Below are 26,245 nucleotides of genomic sequence, written 5' to 3'. Positions count from 1 at the left end.
AACACAGCCGTCAAAAATTTCTAGCTGTACTTCTTTCCCTCCCCCACTTCAAATAGCAAGATATCACTACAGGGAAGAGCATTTAGAAGTGTAAGCCAAATGACAAGACAATTTACAGTATTTTAATCAGTTCTGCAAATCATTTTCCAGTTACAAAAAAAAATCAATGAAGGTAATCATCTTTTTTGGGGATCCTTCCACCCAAGAAAGTAGATTGGTTAATGATATAAAAATTATGACAGGTGAGAATCACTGACCAATATACTAGGACCCATTCATTCATTAATAAATATTTAAATGCCCAATTATTAGGCATTAAGCTAAGCACCAAATATAATGTGCAGAAAGGTGAATTTTTGTCCAGGTCAGAAGTATATAATAAAGTGGATAATCTGGGGTCCTCCTCAGGCCTTTACTGCATCACAAAACTACCCTTTAGGCTATGATTTCATGACTCCTAAAGTTTTCTATGATTCTGTTTCCTACAACCTGATTTCAGACTCATAGACTATCATTCCCAATTCTGAGGCAAAATTCTATGAAACTGCAGAACATCTAAATTCTATCTTATAAATGAAATTGTGGGACAAAAGTCTGGTACAAAAGCGTGTTTTATTATACATGAGGTGTCATTCTTAATTATCACACTTTTTCTTTGTAACCAATAGTCTGCGAAACAATCAAGATTTTAATCGATTTGGTCAAATTCTGCTCATCAGTGTCTCTGCTCCTTGACCGGCTCCAATTTAACAAAGCCAAGTACAGTCCGACATTAGTTAGCACAGCCTCTCCCCAAGTTATTTAGAACTGCAGTCTGAAATCCTTCCTGAAATGCGGCCGGCTGTACATCTGTAAAGTTATTTAAACTTGGAGGACTAGAGGGTAGGGTAAGCTGAGAGGCGAGGCACCCTCTCAGCAGGATCGCTCAGAGGCCGGACCCGCAGCGGCCGGCTCTCGGCCCCTGGCCGCACGCCGAGCAGGGGGACCCCGGGGCGGCCCGACAGCCAGCAGCTGCTAACCGCACGGGCCCGGGAGGCGGGAGAGGCCAGAGGGCGGGCAGCCGAGGCAGCAGAGGCTTCAGGAAAGTGCGGGCGCTCCCCTCAGGACGCCGCCCGAGGGGAAGGCTGGGGCTGGGTGCCCTTCGCCGCCCGCACCGAGAGTCGGAGGGTACCTGACTGCAGCCGGCCGGTCCACAGCCCCTTCCCGCAGTCCCGGCAGAGAAGGCCGGTTCTCCGCAGAGCCGCGACCCTCGCCAGCGCCGCCAGCATCGTGCGCCTCTCAGAGATCCTTGCTCCCTGAGAGAACGCAGCGAGCGCGGCCCGCAGCCACTGGGGGGCGCCCGCGAGCCCTCATACTCCAACCCGTCCGCCCCGCCGAAAGCTCAGGTCCCGATCACCCTTCGAGCAGGCGACTGGTGGGTCAGGCCCAACCAAAGACCGCGAGACTGCAAAGGCCACTGCTAGGGCTGGGTGTTCGACCTCTCCTTTATCCTTTCTTCCTCCTTCCTTCACTTAGATCATCTCAATCTCCACTCAAGTTTTTAAAAAGCCACAGATCCTCCTCCCCCTGGCGGAACCTCTCTGACGCCGGAACCAATGTGCTGTGTTATGCCGGCGACTAGAGGACTGTCTTAGCAAAGGACCACCAATTCTCTGTGGAGGTTTGGTCGCGGCGCTTCCGGCGGGAGAACGCAGCCGTGAGGTTTTCGTCGTCGTCACCGTCCCCCGATATGCACCGCCCGAATTTTCGACCCCCAACTCCTCCTTACCCCGGCTCGGGTGCAGGAGGTTGGGGTAGCGGAAGCAGCTTCCGAGGCACCCCGAGTGGAGGCGGACCGCGACCTCCCTCCCCTCGGGACGGGTACGGGAGTCCGCACCACACGCCGCCGTACGGGCCCCGGTCTAGGCCCTACGGGAGCAGCTACTCTCCGCGACACGGCAGCAGCTTACCGGGGGGCCGTTTCGGGTCTCCGTCCCCTGGCGGCTACCCTGGCTCCTACTCCAACTCCCCCGCGGGGTCCCAGCAGCAGTTCGGCTACTCCCCAGGGCAGCAGCAGACCCGCCCCCAGGTAACATAGCCAGCGTTGGCCGAGCTCTTACTGTATGGCAGGCATGGTGCTAATAACCCTTCACGTGGGCGACCGCGTTTCATCCTCCGTGAGGTGAGGTACTGTCGTTAGACCCGTTTGGCAATTGAAGAAACTGAGGCTTAGAGAAGTTAAAATTATTTTACTTAGATTACCCTAAAAAGTGTCATAGAGGACACTGCCGCTCGTCCACCGATTTCCCTAATCACCCCTCTTTTGCCAGGGGCCTTGACAATTGGTAAAGTATCCTAACTTCCGGTGTCCATGGGGGAAAAGATCGAATGAACTGCCACAGTTCATCTGGGTTGTGGGGTTATAGACTGGTGCCGTCTTCATACTACTACTGGCAGCCGTGTGTGTGTAAGGATTTATTCAAATTACACTGACTTCTTGCTCCCACGTGTGTGTGTGTTGGGAAGGATTTATTCAAATTACACTGACTTCTTGCTCCCACGTGTGTGTGTGTGTGTGTGTGTGTGTGGTGGGTGGGAAGGATTTAGTCAAATTACACTGACTTCTTGCTCCCACGTGCAGGTGTGTGTGTGTGTGTGTGTGTGTGTGTGTGTGTGTGGTGGGTGGGAAGGATTTATTCAAATTACACTGACTTCTTGCTCCCACGTGCAGCTGTGTGTGTGTGTGTGTGTGTGTGTGTGTGTGTGTGTGTGTGTGTGTGTTGTGGGGGGTGGGAAGGATTTATTCAAATTACACTGACTTCTTGCTCCCACGTGCAGCTCTGTGTGTGTGTGTGTGTGTGTGTGTGTGTGTTGTGGGGGGTGGGAAGGATTTATTCAAATTACACTGACCTCTTGCTTCCACGTGTTTTCAGGAGAAAACCAGTGATAGTGGAGTTTCCCATTTTCATTGAGATTTAATATAGTAGGTGGAGTATTTCTCCTGTGTCTAGGATTTCTGTGATTTAAAACAACTTTAATTATGCTGACCCCACCCCACCTCACCCCTTTGAGTCTGAAGCCAAGGAGATAAATAAAAATTCATGAGAGGAAAAGGTTCTAAAAATTTCAAAACTGTAGGGTTAAAAAGTTTTAATTTTCCTCCAGAAAAAAACGGTCAAAATTTTGAGGAAAAGTTGTACTACAATTAATTTCTTACCACCAACTGATAGTTCCACAAAGATGTTACATTAGAAATCCAGGAAGTATTTGACATGACAATGGGCATGGAATTATTGATAAATGAGTTATGTCAAATTGGTTTAATTACATTCTACCCAAAAGAAAACACCAAATTAAAGGAAGCATGGACTTTGTAGTTAAACATATTTGGGTTCAAAACACAACCCTAACTAGCGGTGTGATCCCCACCAGCTTTTTTTAAAAAGTACCAATTATCTCTACTAAATGTTTTTTAACTGATTTTTTTTCTAAAGGGTTCTCCAAGGACATCTACACCATTTGGATCAGGGCGTGGTAGAGAAAAAAGAATGTCTAATGACTTGGAAAGTTATTTCAAGCCTTCAATGCTTGAAGACCCTTGGGCTGGCCTAGAACCAGTGTCTGTAGTGGATATTAACCAACAATACAGCAATACCCAAACATTCACAGGCAAAAAAGGAAGATACTTTTGTTAACATTTCTGAAATTCAACCGGAAGCTTCATGTGTCAGGAACATCTTGGACAAAACTTAAGTTAAACTCTAAGATGGTGACTGCATAATTAGTTGGGTCTTCTTGGTACTTCTCATCATATCAAGTACTGTTGTGTTAGAGAAGACATTTGGTAGGATAACTGCAATATTTAGCTCTGTGGAAGTGGCTACCACATTTTAAAAGATACAGTCTCCAAATATTTAACATTGGTTATATAATGGGCATTTGTCTGTTAATGTTATTCCAGTGTTTTAAAATAAAACATTTTGTCTTTCTAGCTATATTGTGGTTTTGTCATATGCTAAAGAAGTAGAATTATTAAAATAATACTTTGTGATCACTTGCTTAGAATTCATAGGTAAATATTTTACATACCATTTTTTAAAACAAAACAGGTAAACCATCCTTTGAGTTGTAGACAGTTCTATATTCTTAGGGAAAGAGGGTTCACCTATAAAAGATTTAAAAATTCTATTCATATTCCTAACCATTGTTCTTTCTGCTATATGTTATGGTAATGATTTTGTAAAAATGCATTGAAACAGACACCCACTTATGCTTAAGTAAAAAATTATACTCATCACTGGAAAGGGTAAGGATCAACCTATTCTTGCATAGCTTGATTAAAATGTTCGTTATCTGAATTTCTCTACATCTTCTCAATATTGTGGAGTCATTTTCTCTTGAGGCCAGGGAATATGGCTACCAGCAGTCTCTTATCACTTCCATTGCAAAAGTAACATTGACCTACTCTGTTAATCCCAAGAGAAACAGATTTGCTACATTTAAATCATGCTTCTGTAGTCTTAAACCAGAACTATCAGCAAGGCAATGAGGCCTAATTAGTTTGAACTATGGACTCCTCCTCCCCCATAATGAGACACGGTCCCCTAATTTCAGCCCCGCAAGGGCCTACCTGAATTAGAGAAGTGGTTTTCCCAAGTAACACATAGTATGTGTATATACCTACACTAATGGAGAGAAAAATAATGGGATTTTCCCCCCAACTATTCAAACAAATCCAGTCTTGTAACATGCAAGTTTTTTAGGTATTTTGAGGTCACAACATTTGATGAAGATGGAGCTATTTAGAATTTTGTTCAAACATTTCCAAAAAGAAACATCTAAAAGGAATAGTCACACAATCTATTTGAGCCATATTCAGTTCTGTTTGTTTATTAGGTCTGTGACAGAGGCAAAGAAGAAAATAGGATTTTAAATTAGTAGAAGCTCTGTGAGAGCCAGGACTATTTCTACCAATTACTAGCTGGAAGAGTTAATTTAACTTCTCTATGCCTCAATTTTCTCATATGTAAAATAATTCATAGTACCCATGTCATAGAGGTGTTTGAGGATTAAATGGATCTATGTGTGCAACTCTTAGGCCAGAGCCTGGCACATAGTAAGCACTCAATTAATGGTAGTTACAACTTTCTCATTCACCCATCTGTCCTCAGTTCTTAGAATTATGCCCGGAAAATAGTAATTAATAACTGGTCAATTAATGTAGACATTCTTATAACTACTATATTGCTCTTCCTTATCTCCTGTATATAAAAAGATAGTAAATTAGTTATCCCCACTGTTTTAAAGGAAATGTCTTTATTCCTTAATATACTGTCTTTCCAGATGATTTGAGGTCATGATGTCTGATGAAAATTAGAATAGTGTTGTAAACATTTCATTGAACTTCATAGGTAAGGAATATTATCTTCAGGAAATGGCACTTAGAAGTAAGAAATCATCTCTTTAAGATCACTGGCTTATTGATAAAGATAAAAAAGGAAGTCAGAATTTTGTGCCCATGTATTCATATATTTGGAAGTTAATCAAATGCTAACTGTTCTAATAGTTTATGTCCATTTCATTTCTATACTTTATAAATGAAATGTTAAACAACTAAATGTAAAATTTCTTCCATGTTATCAACATCTGCTTCTAGAGATCTGACCTTCTCTGACTTTATGAAGAGAAACATTTTTGTCCTCAGGAAAGGTGCATCACTATTTTGCTCTAGTTCGTAGTATATTCAGTTATGAAAGTTCTTGTGACATTGATATTATGGTTTGTTTCTATTAGCTGATTTTGCCTAGCTGAGTGAAAAGAATGGTCATTCTTTAAAATGAAACAATTTTTAGTGTTCCAGAATACACATTTTTACCTCAATAGAAATGCTAAATAACTTAGAAAAAATTTAGTTAAGTATGCATCTTAAATACTCAGATAATTAAAGAACAGAAGTATAATCTACAGCTGGGTCCTCAAACAAGGGTATGCATACTCCCAGGAGTATTCAACTCTCCAGGGATATGCAGGCATATATAGCTTTAAGGGAGTCAAATCCAGATCTTCAGTTCCCATATATATTCTTGAAATTCATCTGCATAAAGAACATTACCATGTTCAATGGGTTATGCCAGTTCTCCTTTTTCCCTTCTGCCTTTTCAGTCACCCTTCTCCCACTTTTAAAAGAAACCTATGGCAGGTCATATTTTCCAAAAATGACCCCAACAATGTTTCAGGACCCAAATGCTCTTCCAGAATTACCCATCAAGGTGTGGACTTAACATCCCTTCCCTTTGAACCTAAGCAGAACTTTCTGACTAATGTATTATTCAAGCAAGTATGGTGAAAATTAATTTTTCATTATGAATGAGATGTGCTCCTAGAAATGGGTTATACTGGCCTATGTGGAGATACTCAGAATTCAGATGACCTTGCCTTTTTTGGTCTGCTGACTATTCAAAGACCATTTTCCCTGTGGGTGAATTATGTGAAAGCAGAATATGAGAGGAAGGGCACGTTGTTTTTAGGCAACAAACAAATGATTTGCTTGCCTCATCTATCTTAGAAATAATATTTAAGATTGGTATAAAAGCATGATGGGTTTTGGTGAATCTGCTGTCAAGAAAACTACTTTCACCATTCTCAGTAATGATAAAGAGCCTAATGAGCATGCCTTAAACTTGTCTTGGTAGCATAATAAGGGAAAAGAAGTTAAAACTTCCATGTTTATTTCTGACATATTAACATTAGATCTTCAAGTTAAAATCACATTTCAGAGGTAAGTAAGTTCATGATTTATATTTTCTAGAGCATTATTCAGATTCTTGGAAGAAACATTTTCATAAACCTTTGACAGTTCATTATTTGATTCTATAAGTACTAATTTTTTTACCTGGTCCAAGTCTCCTACTTGTCACTCAGCCATTTCTCTGCCTTTGCCATTCATACTGTGTATTTAGGTTTAAATTAACAAAAAATGTATTGTGGATTTTGTAAATGAGACACATAGTAGCCATCAGTATAATTTATATAAGCCCTGAACATATATTAGTGACTCAATATCTAATCTTTTTGCTCTTAATTTCCACAATCTAATCTAGTTCATCTTATCTAAGACACTACTATTACATGATTCACAATTACGTATCACTTAGTAAAAACATTGTCAACCAACTTTACATCTCCCTGTACGGCCCCGGAAGATGACTGGTTAGCCAGAGACGGGTAAGATTCCTCAAGTGAGGAACAACCTAAGACAGGCACAGTCGCAGGGGGGCCATCAGGTGAGAAATTGGGGATCAACAGTGGTGAGGCTTAGAACCTCACCCCCCCCTGTTTTGAGAGAAATCTTCTGCATCCGTGGAGGTTTTATTGCCCTTGTTTAGCTTGGATTAACACATAGTCTACAGGCACACACCTGATCATCTACATTTGCTATCTTACAACACTAAACTATGTTTTCTACCTTTATCTTGCATCTACCTACCACTTTAGCATTTTATTAAAAATAATAATAATAATAATAAAGGGAGAAATGTGGGATCCACATATAAATCAAGTATTAAAAAAAAACATTGTCAACCAAAATATAATATGCCATCTATTAAAAGATTCATTCCAATTTCAGAGAGATTAACATGTGTCCTAGTTTGAGGAAATACCATAAACAATACTCTTAAAAGCAGAACATACACTTAACATATAGGTAGGAGTAAATGTACCCAAAATACAGTCTAGGACACAGTACATTTCTAATCAGTTTTACTTAATTAAGATTAATTCTTCCTTCTCAGATATCTAATTTATATCGTGTTATAATTCTATAAAAAGCATAATTGTTTAACAAAGAAAATTTCTAATCTATAATTATCCTCAAATTTATACAATCCCTCAAGTTTATATAATCTCCAATTTATGGGGGGTGTTTTCACTTAATTTTGTCCTAACTTTAAGCTCCATAAGCAAGACAACTCTTAAGTGAAAGAGTTACAGATAAGTCTTAGTAGAGATCTCTGGTTAACTTTCCACAAAATTGGTAAAGAAAATGGCTTGAACAAGGTCTTCAATGAGGGTGATTTTCAATTCTTTGCTTTCAACAAAATTGAAGAAAGCTTAATCGAATTATCAGTTAAAAATCATTAAAAATAATTTGATGATAGATACATTTATCATTTGTGGCATGCAGTATAAGAACTGAGTGGCACTGCTATAACAAAATTCTATCCCTTTTTACCTATATGTGTGAATTGAGTTTTCTCAGCATTTATGTAATTTAAAAATAGTAAAATTGATGTCTCAGTCTAGCAAGTAGCAATCCTTAATAGGAAAGTACAGCACCATCCATTTATGTAAGAGATGCATTTCCAATAAAACTCGATTTTGTATTTTTAATAATTTATTGAAATTGATAATTATGTTGTTTTATCATTTGAACTGTAAGAGTAATGGAAAATAGTCTTCAACACTGAGAGGTTTATAGTCATTGGAAGTGGATTTTTTTAATTTCTAGAAATATTTTTTATTTCAATAAGTAAGTTTTTCCATACATTTTGAGAAATAGGAATGTATGTTAGTAAAAGACTTTCAGACGTTATACTATATTACAATGAAATAAAATTACATGGGAGACTGAAATGGAAATATGAATTGGGAATACTACTGTAAAATTTCCTACAACTATTTTAAGGAGTGCTGGTGGAAACTAAGTTTCTGTGATACTTAGATTCAGTTGGATACTTTAATGTAATGGAAAATTATTACAGAAATGACTTCCTTTGCAATTTTTGAAACCTAGATTAAAATGTTTTTATACTGACTTGAAAATATATAAAAGGGTACATCATCTTTCAAAATTACTTTAGAGAATATATGACCAAAAATTTTAAAGCTCTCCCGTCAGCAGATGACAGAGAAAAGGGAATATGTATCATTTTCAAGAAAGTATAAAAGTTTAGAGACAAATCTATGTAAATTGCCTTTAAGCTTTCATTGGTTTCAAGAAAGTGTAAAAGTCTACACAAATCTATGTAAATTGCGTTTAAGCTTTCATTGGGCACAATTAGAAATTTGGCTTCTTTTTTTTCCACTCATAATGGCAAAGAAAAGAAAACATGTTTCATGATTATTAGGCATATGAACACTCAACTCTTACAAGCAAGTCTCAAACTATAAATTTTCAGGTGACTTTTCTTAGGAAAATTTTCTCAAATTTATGAATCAGTGGGTAAATATATATTTCTAAGGACATAAGGAAATGATATTCTCATCCTTCAGTCCTTCCAAAGGATTTCATCACACAATACTTTGTCACAGAAACGTCTGTTTGTTCATCAGAATTTACTTGATAGGATTTGTAAGTAGACAAATACTAATAAAGGCAGGTGTATAGTCAAAGGTGTGTGAAACAAAATAAATCATATAGAAGTGACAAATCAATTGACCATTCCAATTGGTAAATCTCAAAGTGAAAATTGTAATAATGAAACAGAAGACAGCCATTCTCTCCAACAAAAATATAACATCAAAGTTTTAAATTTAAAACTTGCATTTTGAAGATGCAAGTACAAAAAAACAAACAATAATAAACTAGAGCCCATTAGGTATTTATTTGAATTCTAGAGTCAAAATATATAAGATAAATATGTCCTATGCTCATAACAGTTGATGAACATCTACTTGCATTCCAGGTATATTACCTACCTCATGTATTAAATACCTTCAAAAGTAGGAAAGTTTTGAATAAAAATTTGGGTTTTCTATGTTTACATTCTCAGTCAAATGATATCTTTATTCTCACATTTTGTTAAGTTAAAAATTTTTAAACCTTGATCCATTAAACCCAAATGACAGTGACTATTTTTTTGGTATACTGATAATTAAGATGAAGGAATTATTTTATTAACAATAAAATCTTTGAAAGTCACACAAACATAGTATGACCAGTTCCATGCCAAAGTATTTGAAAACGGGTAATTTTTTAGAAAAATATATCATCACTATTTTATTTTACTCATACTAGAAAACCAGAATAAACCAATAACCATGAAGGCTTATGAGCTGATAATCATTCTCCCTACAAATGCAGACTACCAAGCCTTTGTGGAATACATAATTCCTGTATTATAAAAACTTTTACAAAAAGAAGAAAGTGCCCAACACACCTTACACCCTTGGCATTAATTTGATTTCAAGCCTGACCAGGGACCCTATAAATGGAAATTGCAGATCATTTCACTTATGAACATAATTTCTAAAAATCCTATATACCACAATAAAGCAGTTACAAAAAGAAAAGAAAAAAATGAGTAGGGTTTTTCCCAGGATTGTAATGATAGTTCAGCATGTGGAAACATTTCTATAATATACCTAATTGATTAAAGGAGAGATCTATACTAATAATTCAGTAGATAAAGACAAAGCATTACTTAAAGCTAAATCCTCTTGTTTTTGAGAAGTGAGGAAAGGAAGAGATCTGAAGTTTGAGAGTTGTAAAGGGAGAGAAGAAAGTGGTCATATTTGCAGATAATAATTGTGTACAATTTCAAGAGAGGCAGACATTCTTGAACTATTTTTCTGGATCCAAGAACAACATTCAATTATAGCACTCCTATACACCAGTCAAAAAAGGCAATAGATAAAAATGGCCCACACCCCATAGCAAGCTACAGTAAATTGTGGTGGCAGGTAAGGGGAACTACAAAGAATTACAAAGCATTTTTGAAGTACTTTTTTAAAAGTGTGACTAAGCGCAAAGCTAGATATTCATTCATGGAAAGATACAATATTATAAATATGTCCATTCTCCCTAAACTATCAATTCAATCCAGACCCCATAAAAACCTCAAAATAATTTTTGTGGACCTTGCAAAATGATTCTAGCATTTATATGGAACATGAAAGGATCAGGATTAGTCATAAAAATGTTGAAGGAAAATGTAAATAGACTTGCTCTACCAGATTGTAAACTGGGAACTTATAAAACTACTGACATGTTTTGTGCAGGAATAAACAGACTAATGAAACAAAAATAGAGACCTCAGACAATCACACATATATAAAAACTTCACATAGGCTAAGATTGCATTAAATTCAGTGGGGAAAGGACAATAAGACATCTGTTTATGCTGTGAACAAAATAAAAGTAGATCCCAACCTCACACCATTCAAAGGCCAAATTCCAAGTAGAATAAAGATCCAAATGTGAAAGTGAAAAAAAAAAGAATAGTAACATTTTTTATGAACTTGATATAGGGTAGCATTTCTTATAGAAGATAGAAAAGGCACACAGAAAATTCCCAAGTTTGGCAGTATTAAAACAACAAATAGCATCATAAAGTAAAACGATAGGATATTTACAACACAAAAATTATTCAAATCTAGAATCTGTAAAGAATTTCTACAAATCAATGAGAAAGGCAATCAACCCAGTAGACCAAGAAAAACAATTATAGAAAACCTAGATGGACAATGAGTATATGAATCCTTAGTAATCATAAAAATATGAATTGAAGTCACAATGAGCTATCACATCACACATCGTAATGATAAAACTTAAAAAGTCTGACAACACCAAGTGTTGGTGAAATGTGAAGTATCCTATGCAAGTGCTCATGGGAGTATAAACTATTAGAATGCTTTGGAGAGCATTTGGCAATAAAGCAAAGCTGAAGATGCTCAATACTCTGAAACTTAGTGAATCCACATCTAACTATTGTAGAATGAAATTATCAACCCCAATTACTGAATTCAGACTTTTAAAATTGCTGAAAACAGTAGCCATAGTCAAAATAAGATATAATGAGAAAGCTTTCTAAGACTGTCAAAGTACTTTAGGAAATGCAACTATGTTTAGAAAGATTTTTTTAAAGGTTAGAGAATATTTACATAGAAGTCACCATAAAATTTAGGTTAAATGTACTTGTTAAATGTTTACTCAAAAGGACAGACTCTTTCATACAATATTACATTTGTATTTAATATTGTCCTCCAAAGATTGTTACCTGTCAACATGAGGTTATAGAAAGGTAAACTATTAAAAATATTTGTGCATAAAATTTATGTTTATTTACTCAAAGTTGTAATAGTATGTTGAATTTGCTCATGAACTTTGATAATGACCTGTTGGCCATAACCTCACTGTTTTTATAATTAACTCAGCATAAAAATATTATTAATCCTATTACTGAGTAAAAGTATGTGAAAGCCTCCTTGCAGAAATTATTTTTGCAAATAGAGGATTAAAACAACATGAATTCTTTACTTTTACATTATATAACCTAGAGAAATACTTGCACTTATATTTGTGCAGAGATAGATTCAAGAATGTTCTTTGCAGTAATGTTTGTAAGATCAAAACATTGGTAATAATCTAAATGACCATGAACAGGAGAAAGGATAAATAGGTTGTATATGTGCGCAATGTAATAGAATTCAGAAATCAATTTAATTAGAGCTACATGACAAATATTAGTAAATCCAAAATAACTTTGAGCAAAGAGAGGCTTATGTGATATTTTCTACCTAAAATGTAAAAGCCTGCAAAACAAGACCTTGTATTATTTACATACATGTAATGTAAAGTAGTAGTATAATGTGAATTAAAGTAACAAATACTATCCATGATAGTAGCCATTTTGGGGTAGGGGAAGGTGAGGAGATACAGGCTTAAAATGAATTTCAGTGGATGGGTGGGTGAGTATTTACAAGCCACCCAAATTTGGAAAATATAAGATTTATAAAGGCTGACTATGAAAGACACATATATTTGTTATTTTCTCATTTCTTTGAAATATTCTGTAGTAAAAAATTTGTGCTGACCTCATTCCATAATGCCAGAATCAGCCAAATACTGAAACCAAAGACATTATAAATAGAAATACTGCACATCAATATCACTCATGAACATAAATGCAATGTATTAGAAGGATTATATACTATGAACAAGTGAAATTCCAGGTATGCAAGACTGGTTCAACATTCAACCAATTAATCCACCACAGTAACAGTCTACGAAAAATCATATGATCTGATCAGTAAGAGCACAGAAAGTATTTTACATACTCCAGCACCCATTCATGATTAAAACACAGCAAATAAGGAACACAAAGGAATTTTCTTGTAAAAGAACCTCTACAAAAAAATTGCTAATATCATACTAAATGATGAGAAAATAAAGGCTTTCCCACCAAGATCAGAAACAAGGTGAAGATGGCCCCTCTCACTGCTTTTCAACATTGTACTCGAAGTTCCAAGGAAAATAAAGAAAAGGTATAGAGGTTGGAGAGGAATAAAATTATTTTCACAGATGACATGATTGTCTATGTAAAAAAATCACAAAGAAAAAAATCCTGGAACAAATAAGCAATTACAGCAAGGTTGTTGTTAACAATATCAATATACAAAATTAATTGCTTTCTCATATACCTGCAATGAACAATTGGAATTTGAACTTGAAAACCCAGTATAACTTAAAATGGCACCAAAAAAAAAAAATCAGGTGTAAGTTTAACAAAATATGTACAAGATCTCCATGAGGAAAACTACAAAACTGGTGAAAGAAATAAAAAAATTTTAAATTAGTGGAGATATTCCATCTGGATGGATAGAAGGAGTCAATATTGTCAAAATATAAATTATTCCTAACTTGAGTTATAGATTCATACAATCCCAACCAAAATTCCAAGAAGTTATGTTATGAATATTAAAACTGATTCTGAAGTTTTAATTGCAAAGGCAAAAGACCATCACAATATTGAAAGAGAACAATGTAGTTGGAGGACTGACACTACCAGACATCAAGACTCACTATGAAGCTATAGTAACCAAGACTGTGGTATTGGTGAAACAAAAGGCAACTAGGTCAATGAAACAAAATACAGACACCAGAAATAGACCCACACAGATATAGTCAACTGATCTTTGACGAAGGAGCAAGGATGACACAATGGAGCCAAGATAGTCTCTTCAACAAATGGTGCTGGGACAACTGGGCATCCACATGCAAAAAAAGTGAATCTAGACACAGACATTACACCTTTCACAAAGGGTGAAATGAATGAAACTCAGAATTAATCATAGACCTAAATGTAAGGTATGCAAGGCTGGCTGGACATTCAAAAATCAATTAACCCATCACATTAACAGTCTAAGAAAAAAGATAACATAAAAGAAGAACATAGTGTATTAAAAAAGATAACATAGAAAATCTAGGTAACCTTGTGTTTGGTAATGACATTTTAAAATACAACACTAAAAGCAAAATCCATAAAAGAAAAAATAAAGTGTACTTCATTAGAATTGAAAACTTCTGATCTGCAAAAGACACTCTTATTAAATGAAAAGATGAGCCACATATGTGAAGAAAATATTTTGAAAACAATGAGACACTCATTGTTACAATGGTTAAATCCAATGACTAGAATCTAAAACACTGACACCAAATATTGACAAGAATGTGAAGCAACAAGAACTCTCGTTCATTGCTAGTACGATTGCCAAATGGTACAGCCACTTTGGAAGACAGTTTGGCAGTTTTTTTACAAAACCAAACAGACTTATACCAAATGATCCATCAGTCACATTCCTTGGTATTTACCCACATGAGCTGAAAACTTATGTCCCGACAAAAACCTGCACATGAATGTTTACAATAGCCTTATTCATAATTACCAAAACTTGGAAGCAACCATGTCCTTTAATAGATAAATGGGTAAGTAAACTGTAAATCTATACAATGGGATGTTACTCAATAATAAAAAGAAATGAGTTACCAAGCCAGGAAAGTCATGGAGGAAACTTAATAACATATTGCTAAGTGAAAGAAGACAAACTGAAAAGACTACACACCTAATCATTCTGGATGTGATTGAGGACATGATATTCTGGAAAAGGCAAAACAATAAAGACAGTAAAAAGATCAGTGGTTCAGTGTTGCTCATGTGAAAACTTCCTAAGATTGTATGTGTGTGTGTGTGTGTGTGTGTGTGTGTATATATATATATATATATATATATAAATGATACCCTAACTTAAAAAAAACAAAAATCAGTGATTACCAAGAGTCTTTGGGAGAGGTTGGTGGGTGGTTGGAGGGATAAATCATGTAAACAGGACTTGGGAGGCAGTGAAATTATTTTGTATGACACTGTAATGGTGGATACGTGTAATTAATATAGTTGCTCAAACCCAAAGAATGTACAATACAAAGCAAACTATGACTTTAGTTAATAATACATTTATAATAGCTCATCAAATTATAACAAATGTATCACACTAATGCAATATGTTAATAGGGTAAAAGGTTGTAAGGAGGGTGAGCAGGTATATGGGAACTATTTTCTGCTCTTTTTCTGTAAATCTAAACTTCTCAAAAATAAAGTTTATTAATTAAAAAATTGTTTGACTCTGGCCATGTGTAAACCACTAAAGTAGGGTCAGAGATGGGCGTGCACTGCATTAAAATAATGACAATGTATCTGGAAATGCATGGGGTCCAGGTATAACAAGTCTGAAGGTATTAGTCGTGCAGCTTATTTCTGTGTGAGGGAAAGTATAATTCTTCCTTTGTTTTTCTCTCAGTCCTATTACCTATGTGTAATCTGTTTAGTATTTGCATATGCCAATGCCTAGAATTGTCACTGTAACCCTTTAATTCTGTATTCTTTTAAATATACATTTATTAAAATTATTCAACACAAATTAAATAAAAAAACATGTATATAGCAAATTGGACCTCAACTTTTCATTTCACCTTCCTTCTTTTTGGAAAGGTCAGAAAGATTTATTTTTTAATGTCCTGGTTTCTTTGCACCCAGAGTTCTGAATATAAGTTCAGTTTTTCCAATTAGGTGCACTTGCCCAGCTAAGTCAGAAGCTATCTTCAGTGTGGCTTCCGGCTGTCACCACTGGTTTAGGAAGATAGTAGTTTTCCTGAGAAGACTCCAGGTTCATTTTCCAGCTTCCTAGGGATCTCCAGCTCCTCGATCAACTCCCTAGTGTCCAGGTACAGTTGTCTTCCTGTTGTGTAGATGCTGTTGATAATAGTGAAATCTCCTCTCCTAGCCTGGCCTTGATGCAGTCACCTCCATAATGAAGCACTTCTGTATTTTCAGAGAGCATTCCAACTAGATGGGCCAACTTGGATGCTGCTCCTTCAGGCTTTCCAATGGTTTAAAAGAGTCTGTCTGTATTAGACCCTTCCCATCTGACACATATTGTGAATTTTGTTCATGCCTTGAACCTTTATATTGGTTAAATATATCATGCAATCCATAGAGATCTTAAAGGTCTAGCTGTTACCTGGAAATCCCTTTGTTTTTGTAATGAGGAATGAGAAATGGGAAGAGAAGGAACAAGAGTCCTGTGAGACTAGACTTTGTTACACATCAGGGACTGTCTGGCCATACACAGTATCCAAATCCTGATTGGGTCCTAACTTTTTGATAGTTAAGAACCATTAAAGAAATAGCATCAAAGCCAGTGCTTATGAGGTTAGAATAACAGGAGTCAAAGGAAACTCAGACTTCTATTTTTTTTTTAGGGGAACATATTATCTTGGATAAGTATGCTTGGTTGGGTGTTAGGACTCCAACACTCAAATTTCATTTCCGCTTACATACTTTATAATTAGGGTAAACTTTCACCATGAGAAAATAACAGCATGCTTTTCATTTGTTTTGTTTTGATTTTATCAAATGGTCCTTACACATACTAGATCTGTAATTTATGATGTAAAAGCAACATTTAAATAAATTCTGCCAATTACCTTTCCTTTTGGCCTTTTAAATTGTTATTAATCCTTTGAAACTTAGAACCCCTAGTGCTTCTTATAGAGCAGTGAGCTGTATGTTATCAAAGCAACTTGAACATGGAATGACCAGAAAGAGGACTACAGGGATGAAGTGTTTTACCATCTTTTTCCTAGCTGTTTCTACAGAAATTAGTCATCTGTAAGTTTGTACTAATAATGCCCCATGCAGAAGTGCCATTTCTTTTCCAATTTCTCAAGACTCCCAGGATTCTGGACTTTTTTTACACAAACCCTCCTGTGTTAAACTAATTTTTTAAGCGTTTACATACTGCCAGACAAAACCATCTATAAGCTGAATCCCAACCCTGGGTCACCAGTTTGTGACCATGGTTCTAAGTGCCTAGCAGAGAAATGTACACATATTGTCCCTTAGCAATTGCTTTTTAGTGTCCCTTGGTAAATGCTGGGCCAGTGATCTGTGGGGAAGAAGAGCTCACTTTTAAGTTGAGATTGGCATCTATTGAGTGATTTTCCTAAAATTCCCATAATATGTAGTTATAAAGGAATTCTTATTGTTTGCTGACATTCTCCATGGCAGGACCAACTTTGTAATTCAACAAAGTGTATTGGGAATGGATGGTTGTGATTTTTTTTTCTTTAATGTAACTAACATCATTACATGAGCCTAGAATTAATATGGTGAGATTCTTGTTAAAGGATAATATTGAGTATAAATCCTGAATAAACAATGACAAATTTCATCTCAAACTTTGGCACTATGGTGTAATCATTTTAAATTCATAACCCTAGAAAGTGAAGTGGACCAAAATACAAAGCTTTAGGGAGAAGACATTAAAATAACTTGTACATTGCTAGAGTTTTCTCTCAAAAGCCACATGATTTCATGCCCGTCTTCCATGAACAATTCTGTATACTGTCATGAGCAAAGTGTTTATCACTTTCAGCTATATGGCATTCATTTAAAAAAACTTTAGTGTCTCAGTCTGTGACTTGAATTGATTAAATCATCTGACTAGCCCAACAAATTAAAATAACAGTTTCAAACTCTTTATTTTCTTTATTATAGACACTTGCCAAGACAGCAGTTATGTTTGCTACTTCCGATGATAGAAATGTTTGTTCCTAGTGAAAAGTTCAAGCAATTCAGAAATGTGTGAAACAGAATGTGAACATCTCTTGTAACCCCAATCCAGACAACAAATTAAATCTTTCCAAATATTTTATACGCATAAATGTTTTTTAATGGTACTTACTAGGTGAACAGTTTTACATCAACCCAGTATAGTTAGAAATTTTTGTACTAGTCTGGTTTTCTTCAAGTTGAAAGGTCAGAAAATCCAACTTAAATTGACTTATGCAGCAAAAATATTATACCGACAAAGTACAGGTCCCAGCTGGATGAAGGAGCTTAGAAAATGCTCTTAGCTCAAGGGTTTGCTCTCTTTGTTGGTTGTTCTGCTTTTGCCTGTCTTGGTCACATTTTCCAGCAGACTCAACTCATGTTCAAATAGGGCTGATACAACTCCTCTTAGCAACCGCACTGGAGAGGAGAGATTCTACCTTCTTAACAGTTTCGCAAGAGTGGTGGAATTTAGTTTCACTGGTACTGTTTGAGTCACGTGTTCATCCCGGAATCTGTAACTGTGACTGAGAGAATGTGATATTGATCACATCATAGGTCAAGCCTGGGGCACTTGCCATCCACAGAGGCAGAGGTAGAGTTATTGGTCCTATGGAACACGAAGACTGAGAATGAAGGGATGCATAGTTTCCCAATAGAAACCAGAATGTTATTGACAAAGGGGACATGAAAGCTAAGTAACAAAGGACATTCCATCTCAGCAGCCCAATTTCCATATATAGGCTTCCTTCTATACATATACTGTTTTTCCATGTATGTTTTCCATATATGTCTCCCATAGAGCATTCATACAACTTTCTCTGGTGCTATGTTACATAACCATGATACATTTGCCAAAACTGCAAATATTTAAAACAAAACTAAAGACTTTAATTGGATTTCAACAGTCTTTCCATTAATGATATTTTTCTGTTCAGGATCCAATCCAGGACTCCACATTGCATTTAGCATACATTCACTTAAAAACAGTCACACCTGATAAAATGTAACTAACATATATGACAAAACATACCTTGTTATAGAGATAACTCAAAGTCCCATCATTCATTCATGGTGAAGTTCATAAAGCTCTGGATGATTTGTATTTCTTTTCTCAGGTCCAGGCAGAGTACAACTCTTATGGCAAAGAATAGTTAAATTAGAACCTTAACCAATCCCACCGTTCTCAATATGCAGCCATAGAAAGAAAGCAGGGTAATTATAATTGAGAGAAGTTGGAGGGGAAAAAAAGGAAGAAGGGAGGAAAAAGAATTTCTATTAGGATGGGAGAGAAACGTAAATGTAGTGTCCCCAATATACATATAACATACACTAACTGGAAATAGCAAAGACTCCCTATCTTAGCAGTAAAATGAGTTTTTGATCAGCCATGGTCCATCTCTCTGAATCTCCTTTGTCTATGTTATATGACTAGATTTGAGGGGAGCTTTGAAGAGTCTTTTTCAGGGGACTGCCTCTTTAGCAACCACCCTATTGTTTTAATGAATTTTTATGTCTTTCTTTGGCTGAATGACTTTGTTCCATTTTCTTCTCTTACTTGATATACTGCTTTCATTCTGCTTCCAAAGAAGGGTTGCCTTCTAGTCCATCCTTTTATATTACACGTAAAAAGATGTGTTTATATATTTTTTAATATATATAAAATCAGTATTTGTTCATTAAATATTGAATCTGTATGATGTGGCAGACACAGTTCTAGGTGCTGGGCATAGAGAACAAACAAAACAAAAAACTGGCCCCCTTAAAGCTTATATGAGAAAAAGTTGATAATGCATTAGAGAGAGAGAGAGAGAGAGGTGTATTGGATGGAAGTTCTTTGGCAAGAAGGGATTTTGTAGGAGTAGAAATAGTTATTCATAGTAACAGGAAAGAAGTTAATGAAATGGGGAGTGTTCATGAACAGTGGAGGTGATGTCGTAGGAACTTTGGAATTTCATTCTATATCTGTAAAATAGAGAACAAAGTCATCAGCTGAAAATGAGGATGAGGAAGAGTTATGGACTGAATTATGTCCCCTCAAAATTCATATGTTGAAGTCCTAATCCCCAGTACCTCAGAATGTAACTATATTTGGAGATAAGGTCTTTAAAGAGGTAATTAAGTAAACGAGTCCATTAGTGTGGGTCCTAATCCAATATGATTGATGTCCATATAAAAAGAGGAAATTTGTGCACACAAGCATGAGACGTGTGTTCACAGAGGAAAAACTATGTGCGGACACAGCAAGAAGGCAGCCTGGGCACCTCTAGCAACTAATCCAGGAAGGAAGTAATGGAGGTCTGGGTAAGAAGACCAGTAGGAAATGATCATGTGGAAGAATGAAAGAATGAAAAGGACAAGGGGATTATGCTCTGCTTCATCAACTCTAAGATGTCATTAATTATAATACACACATCATTTAAGGTAAAGGAAAAATCCTGTCAATTAAAGTATAACATGACATGGTGGCACATATAAGACACCTCATTCCAGAGATATTAAGTATGAAAATGTGTATGTTTTGAAGTTGATGGCATATGGTAGTATAATTGCTGGGCAGCCTTAAGGGTTACATGAGATTAGTGATTATAAAGTAAAGTGAAACTAGTCAGCATGACTATGTTTCCACTATATCCAGCTGCATGGATGCAGTAATAGAGTGGATTTAAACAATATTCTGAGAGTTTGGGTCTAAACAGAGTTTTGGTTTTTTTTTTCCAAGTGAGCACAGGTAGCCAAAAATGTATATAAAGCAGTGGGAGAGAAACAAGTAGTTGGAGTCACAGTGCTAGGGGAGTGAGCTGCAAACCTAGGAGGGGGTTTTCAAAGAGTACTATCAGTAGTATGCTTGAAATTTAGACTGGTGGGAGGATTATGTTATTGGTGTTGATAAAGTCCAGAGTGTAATAAAGAAATGAGTAACTGGGATGAGGTGAAGGATAAGATCCTTGGGGAACTGATCAAGAAACAAAGCACCAAGATTTGAAGGATCATACGTAAGGATATCGAAATGAAGAATAGAAATAGGAGAGAATAATAGCCAGGAATTAAAATATTTAAAGAATGGGTAGAGAGTGGGGTATGGTGGGGAAGGCAAACAGGGAAGAGTAACTCAGATATCAGTAAGTAACAGCAACAGAGGGATGTGAACAATACTGTCTGATGACATGAGAGTCAAAGCTATGTAGTTTTAAGGAGGCAACAGGAATAGTCTGAAAGTGAAAATGAGGATCAAAAAGGACACCTAACTAGAATCCAGGCCCAGTGGTACAGAGGGGTAATAGCCATTACTTGAGAAGACTATATGGAAGAGCAAGGTTTCTGCCAAAGCAAGAAGGCCAACGGAACATAACTAAACCTCAACACACCAAGTGTGGTATCCTAGGGTCAAAATTATTTCCCTCAGCTTTTGCAGAAACTTTTAGCATCCAGTGTTAATGGTGAGGAGTTTGATGCCAGTCTGACTCTCTTTTATAGATAATCCATTTTTGTTATTTCCTCAGTATAATTAAATCTAAAGTTCCAAAAATGTATAATTCTGGGTATTACTTTAATGTATTTCAAGTGTGAAAATTTTGTCATATATTTTGCTTTGTATTACATGGACCTCTTCAAATTAGAATACTCATGTCTCTTTCAACTATGGGAAATTTTCTTCTAATATTTCTTTGTTTATTTCTTCCTCTCCATTCTGTTCTCTCCTTTTGGAATTCCTATAAAGATGAAGAATGGGATATCTAGATCTATCCATTTCTCAACTTTACTTTTATACTTCTCTTCATTTAAATTTTACTGTGAATTTAAGGGGGGATCATTACCAGCACCTCTCAGCTTGATATTCAAGTTCAATTTGGTCTTCAGCTGTGGATATGCTGTGTTGATAGCCCATTCACCTTTTTTTTTTTTTTTGCAATCATGTTTTTAACAACCAAGAACTCTGATTCATACTTTTGCCTGCCTTTTTTTTTTTTCCAAATGAATGCTTCATAGTAATTACAGGTGACTCTCCAACATTCCTTCAACTGTGGTCTAAGTCAGTCATGGTGATTCTTTTTCTCTTTTGGGAAACTGCTTTGGCAATGTGTGTGTGTGTATATATATATATATATATATATATATATATATATATATATATATATATATATATATAGCTCAATTCTGTCTAATGAGATGTTGTTCTTAAGAGGTGATCCTTCTTGCTCTAGAGTTTTGTTTGACTGTGACACCTTGAATAACCATAACAATCTTGCTACAATGCTAAAGATAAAACCAACACACAGAGAAGGAAGAAGTAAACCTGGCTTTCTGATGCACCATATCTGAAGCCTAACATTTTTCAGCATCCAGTGTTAATGGTGATGAGTTTGATGCCAGTCTAACTCTCTTTTATAGATAATCCATGTATTTCAAGTGTGAAAATTTTGTCCTATATTTTGCTTTCATTACATGCATATACATTTCCCTATAGCTTATGAAATTGTGAGCTAGATTTTCTGTTATTTGTAGCCAAAACATGCTGACCTAATACAGAATATGGTTAAAGAAAGTGAACTGCTTCAAATAGCAAATTCTAAAATATGGAACTGGACAGGTGAAGGAAGTAGAGAATTAGGCAAAGTGATTCCTGCTATGGCAGGTTTGGACAACACTTGCATTTGGCTAAATTATTATCTTATACATTATGACTCTGTGTACCTACAGAAAGGTTGTATTAAGGAAAATGGCAAGAAAAATTAAAGATGTTGGAATATGTTGGCTGTTTCTCATAACCAATAAGAAAGAGATGCATCCAGGAGAAGGTGGCCTGTCTGAAAGCAGAAGTCCTTTTGAGCTATGGCCTGCAATCCAAGTCAAGGCCTTGAAATTTGAAAAGCTACATTCTCTGCCCCAGGAAGTGGGGAGCACAGTATGAATAAGATTGAGGAAAAAAAGATGAACTTTATTACACCTCTGTCAGAACCATAGGATTATGAATCATTTTTTCCTACCCAAGGTCGTCATTTCAAATTGCCTCAGGGCCAGATACCATTAAATAGAAGGTCAGAGGAATGAACAGGTTACAAAAACAAAGCAGAGAATGAAGCACTGTTTCATTAGAAATAATATACCAAAAAAGATGATATAATATACCAAAAGGATGATTCAACTGGTATCCTTTTAACAGCACAGTTTAACCAGAATTGTGTTAAATATAAATGTGGATTTTTTTCATAGCTTCAATAATCATTAAAGACCAAATACCAACCAACCTGTTTTCCCCATTATAGAATTCCCCTCCCCTGCAAACATGATTCCCACTATGTGCATTTAACTGATTCTCTCTAAGTAGTTTGTTGCTGAACCTGGCCTTGTAAGAAGGGTCTTCTGTATTTAGTGGTCCTAAGCTTGGAATTTCCCTGGCATTTTTCACTGTGTAGTAGTTTGTTTGGTTGTCTATTCTATTTCTTCCAGCTTTATTTACTTTCTCTCTTATAAGAATTTCCAAAAACTTCGAGGAGACAGAGGCCTGTATTCCAATGCTTTACTGAAGTATCATAATATTTTAAGGAGAGTATGCTGGGAACACTAATCTCTCCTTATACCAATTTCTTAAGAGGATTTTTCATGTAGGCCTTAAAAAATAAATACATTCTGTGTGGATGTTGGAGCCAGACTGACTATTAAGGACTGCATATTTGTCCCCTCCACCCATCCCCACAAATTCACATTCTGAAGCCCTAACCCCTAGTGGATTAAGGTTAAATGAGGTTGCAAGAGTGGGGCCTTGGTCCAGTAGGATTCATGTCCTTAAAAGAAGTGACACGAGAGAGTTTACTCTCTCTGCACATACTCAGAGGTAGACACACAGTGAGGTGGCCATCTGGAGGCCAGAAGAGTTCTCACCAGAAATCAAACCCTGCTGAACCTTTTTCTGGGACTTCAGCCTCCAAATCTGAGAAATAAACTTGTGTTTAAGCTTGAGCCACCCAGACGGTGGTCTTTTGTTATGGCTATGTTCAGTCCCTATCTTGCCTACAGCTATGTGACCATGGGCAATTTGTTTAATGTCTCTTTACCAGTATCTTCTATAAAATACAGTTATGAATAATATCCACCTCATAAGAATTATGAGGATTCAGTTAGTTAACATTTATAAAGGGCTTAGAACAGTGCCTAACCCACGGTAAACACCAATGTGCTGGTTAAAGAATCAACTACAGCAAATGCAATTATAACTTCCTGTTTCCTGTAGTGTCCTTTGATAAAAAGCTGAGAGCAGAACAGTAAAATGTTAATTATGGCAACTCTACAAACTATCAAGATCATGATAGAAACACTTAAATGTTCGGAAGGTCTTGCTTCATCTGAGGATACTACTGAAAATAACTATAAGAATACTTGAACTTGTTACTAAATTTAATGTAGTTTTAAGTGCTTGTGCGTTTGCTCAGTCATTAAAAAAATCTTATTTTTTCCTTCCATAAGCTTTTGCTTTTTTTTATAGGTCCATGATCTCTCAAATTAATTTTTGAATAATATGTGATATAAGGCTCAATCTTCATTTTTTTTCCCACATGAATACCAAATCAACAACTTTTATGAAAATGATTATTTTATCTCCATGGAATTACATGGAGGGGAAGTTGTAGTGGGGTTTATTTCTGGATTTGTATTACTTTCCAAACCTATTTTTCTTTTCCTCCCTTCCTCCCTCCACCGTCTTTCTTCACAGTGTAACAAAGACCTGCCACAACATGTTGAATACTAAATAGTAACTAATAATGAGTATCCTTGTCCACTCCTGACCTTAATATACATGTGTCTTAACTTTTTATCCCAAGTATGTTTGTGGCACTAAGATTTGGAAATGATTATAAAATCATGATATTTTACTACTTAAAAAGGAGAAAGTAGAGGATTAGAATAAAGTGAAAGTGCACAAATTTCATTTTATATATGAGTCTATAGCAATTTTTATTCCTGAAGTTATTCATTCAAGAAATAGGTTAAATGTGTCTGAAATATTTAAAGCTGAATAGAAACAGTCTGTATGTGGGATAAGTAAACAGAAAGCCCCAAAATACAAATTTTTAAAAAGAGGAAAAGAAGATCAGTTTAGCAAAAAGATTAAAAACAAAGCCAGTAAAGTAGCATTAAAAAAAAAAAGGCAAGCAGAAAGTATAAAATAAACTGAGAGAAGACCGAGTAACTGTAGTAATATTAAATTAGACCTAGTAGAATTCAAAACACTTAAAAAAACTTGAATAAATGGAACAAAGATTAACTAGTTATGAACTTGTATGTGAATATAGTACTGACTATATAAAGCAAAGGATTAGACATACAAGGAAAAGTACATAATGGCAGTAGAAGAATTCATTTTACATTTCTCACTCCTTGAGAGATAAGTAAAGATATAGAGAATCTCACTAATGTTTAATGATATTGAAATTTAATGGTTATAAGACAAAATTTATCAAAGGACATACCCATCCTAGCACACAGGAAATATTTACAAAATTTGTTTGCTTAGCATGCTAAAAAGGAATCCTTAATACATTCCCAAAAGCATATTATATACACTGACTAGTTGTAATAGAAGGTATAAGCTATTAACAAAAAACTAAAAAATAAAATACACCCAACCAACTGGGAATTGAAACACTAATCCTAAATAATTCTTGAATCAAATGAGCAATCCAATTTGCAGCCACCAAGTATTTAGAAAACAGCAGTGAAAACACAGTATTCTTAATCTATGGGGTACAGTCAAAGAAATAATCAAAGAATTCATAACATTAAAATGGTTTCTTTTGGAGTTGGAAGAAAAGTAAATGCACCAAAAAATGCAAGAAAAAGTAAATGCACCAAGATGTAGAAATAAGTAAGGGACACAGGAAAAATGAATCAAAGTCAAAATGCTGAAATAAAAGAGAAAATAAATGATAGATTATTATTCCCTGGTGACGAGAGAGGATGGAGGCAGAATGGGGCAAAACCTAGCTATTTAAGGCAAAAAGACACAAAAAGAGTATGTAGTAATAGGTTATATATGTATTTCAAATACTGAGGTTAAAACAACTGTATGATAAAAACATTTTAAACATAAGGTAGATGGTATGATGAATTTCCAGAAAAAGGAAAATGGCAAGATTTACTCAAGAAACAACGCTGAACAGAGAGAGCAAGAGCACATGAAGAAATAGAACAGTTGTGAAAGAATTACCCTCAAGGAAAGAGTTGGGTGTATCTGGATACAAATAAAACAGCATCAACTTCAATAAACAGATAATTCTCAGGATATATAAAAACTACTCTAAATTAAATGAGATAATTTTCATTTATTCTGCAAAGCTATCAAAACCTGTTAATCAAAACAAGATGAATAACATAAATAC

The 26,245-nt window shown here is 35.7% G+C and overlaps 2 protein-coding genes across 12 annotated transcripts in view; one reads left to right on the top strand and one right to left on the bottom strand.

The window, feature by feature from the left end:
* SUGCT (succinyl-CoA:glutarate-CoA transferase) overlaps window positions 1-1,403 on the bottom strand; it is a 777,770-nt gene extending 776,367 nt beyond the window's left edge. For all 10 annotated transcript variants that reach the window (XR_012132408.1, XM_073239072.1, XM_073239068.1 and 7 more), the window contains exon 1: window positions 1,172-1,403. Coding sequence is in view for 9 of the 10 variants with exons in the window: in XM_073239072.1 (XP_073095173.1) it covers window positions 1,172-1,268 (97 nt within the window). In the remaining variant the exon portion in view is untranslated. The remainder of the gene's footprint in view (window positions 1-1,171) is intronic.
* Window positions 1,404-1,536: 133 nt separating this feature from the next.
* Window positions 1,537-26,245, top strand: part of MPLKIP (M-phase specific PLK1 interacting protein) — a 75,562-nt gene continuing 50,853 nt past the window's right edge. The window contains exons 1-2 of one of the 2 annotated variants that reach the window (XM_017677622.3): window positions 1,537-2,068; window positions 3,474-3,974. In XM_017677622.3, coding sequence (XP_017533111.1) covers window positions 1,730-2,068; window positions 3,474-3,674 — 540 coding nt within the window. In that variant the 5' untranslated portion in view covers window positions 1,537-1,729 and the 3' untranslated portion in view covers window positions 3,675-3,974. Of the gene's footprint in view, window positions 2,069-3,473; window positions 3,975-26,245 lie in introns of those variants that run through there. The other variant, XM_037010892.2, reaches the window with a different exon arrangement.

The sequence above is a fragment of the Manis javanica genome, chromosome 6 (assembly GCF_040802235.1).
Source record: "Manis javanica isolate MJ-LG chromosome 6, MJ_LKY, whole genome shotgun sequence".
Classification (NCBI taxonomy): Eukaryota; Metazoa; Chordata; class Mammalia; order Pholidota; family Manidae; genus Manis; species Manis javanica.
This window is presented reverse-complemented; position numbering and strand designations above follow the sequence as displayed.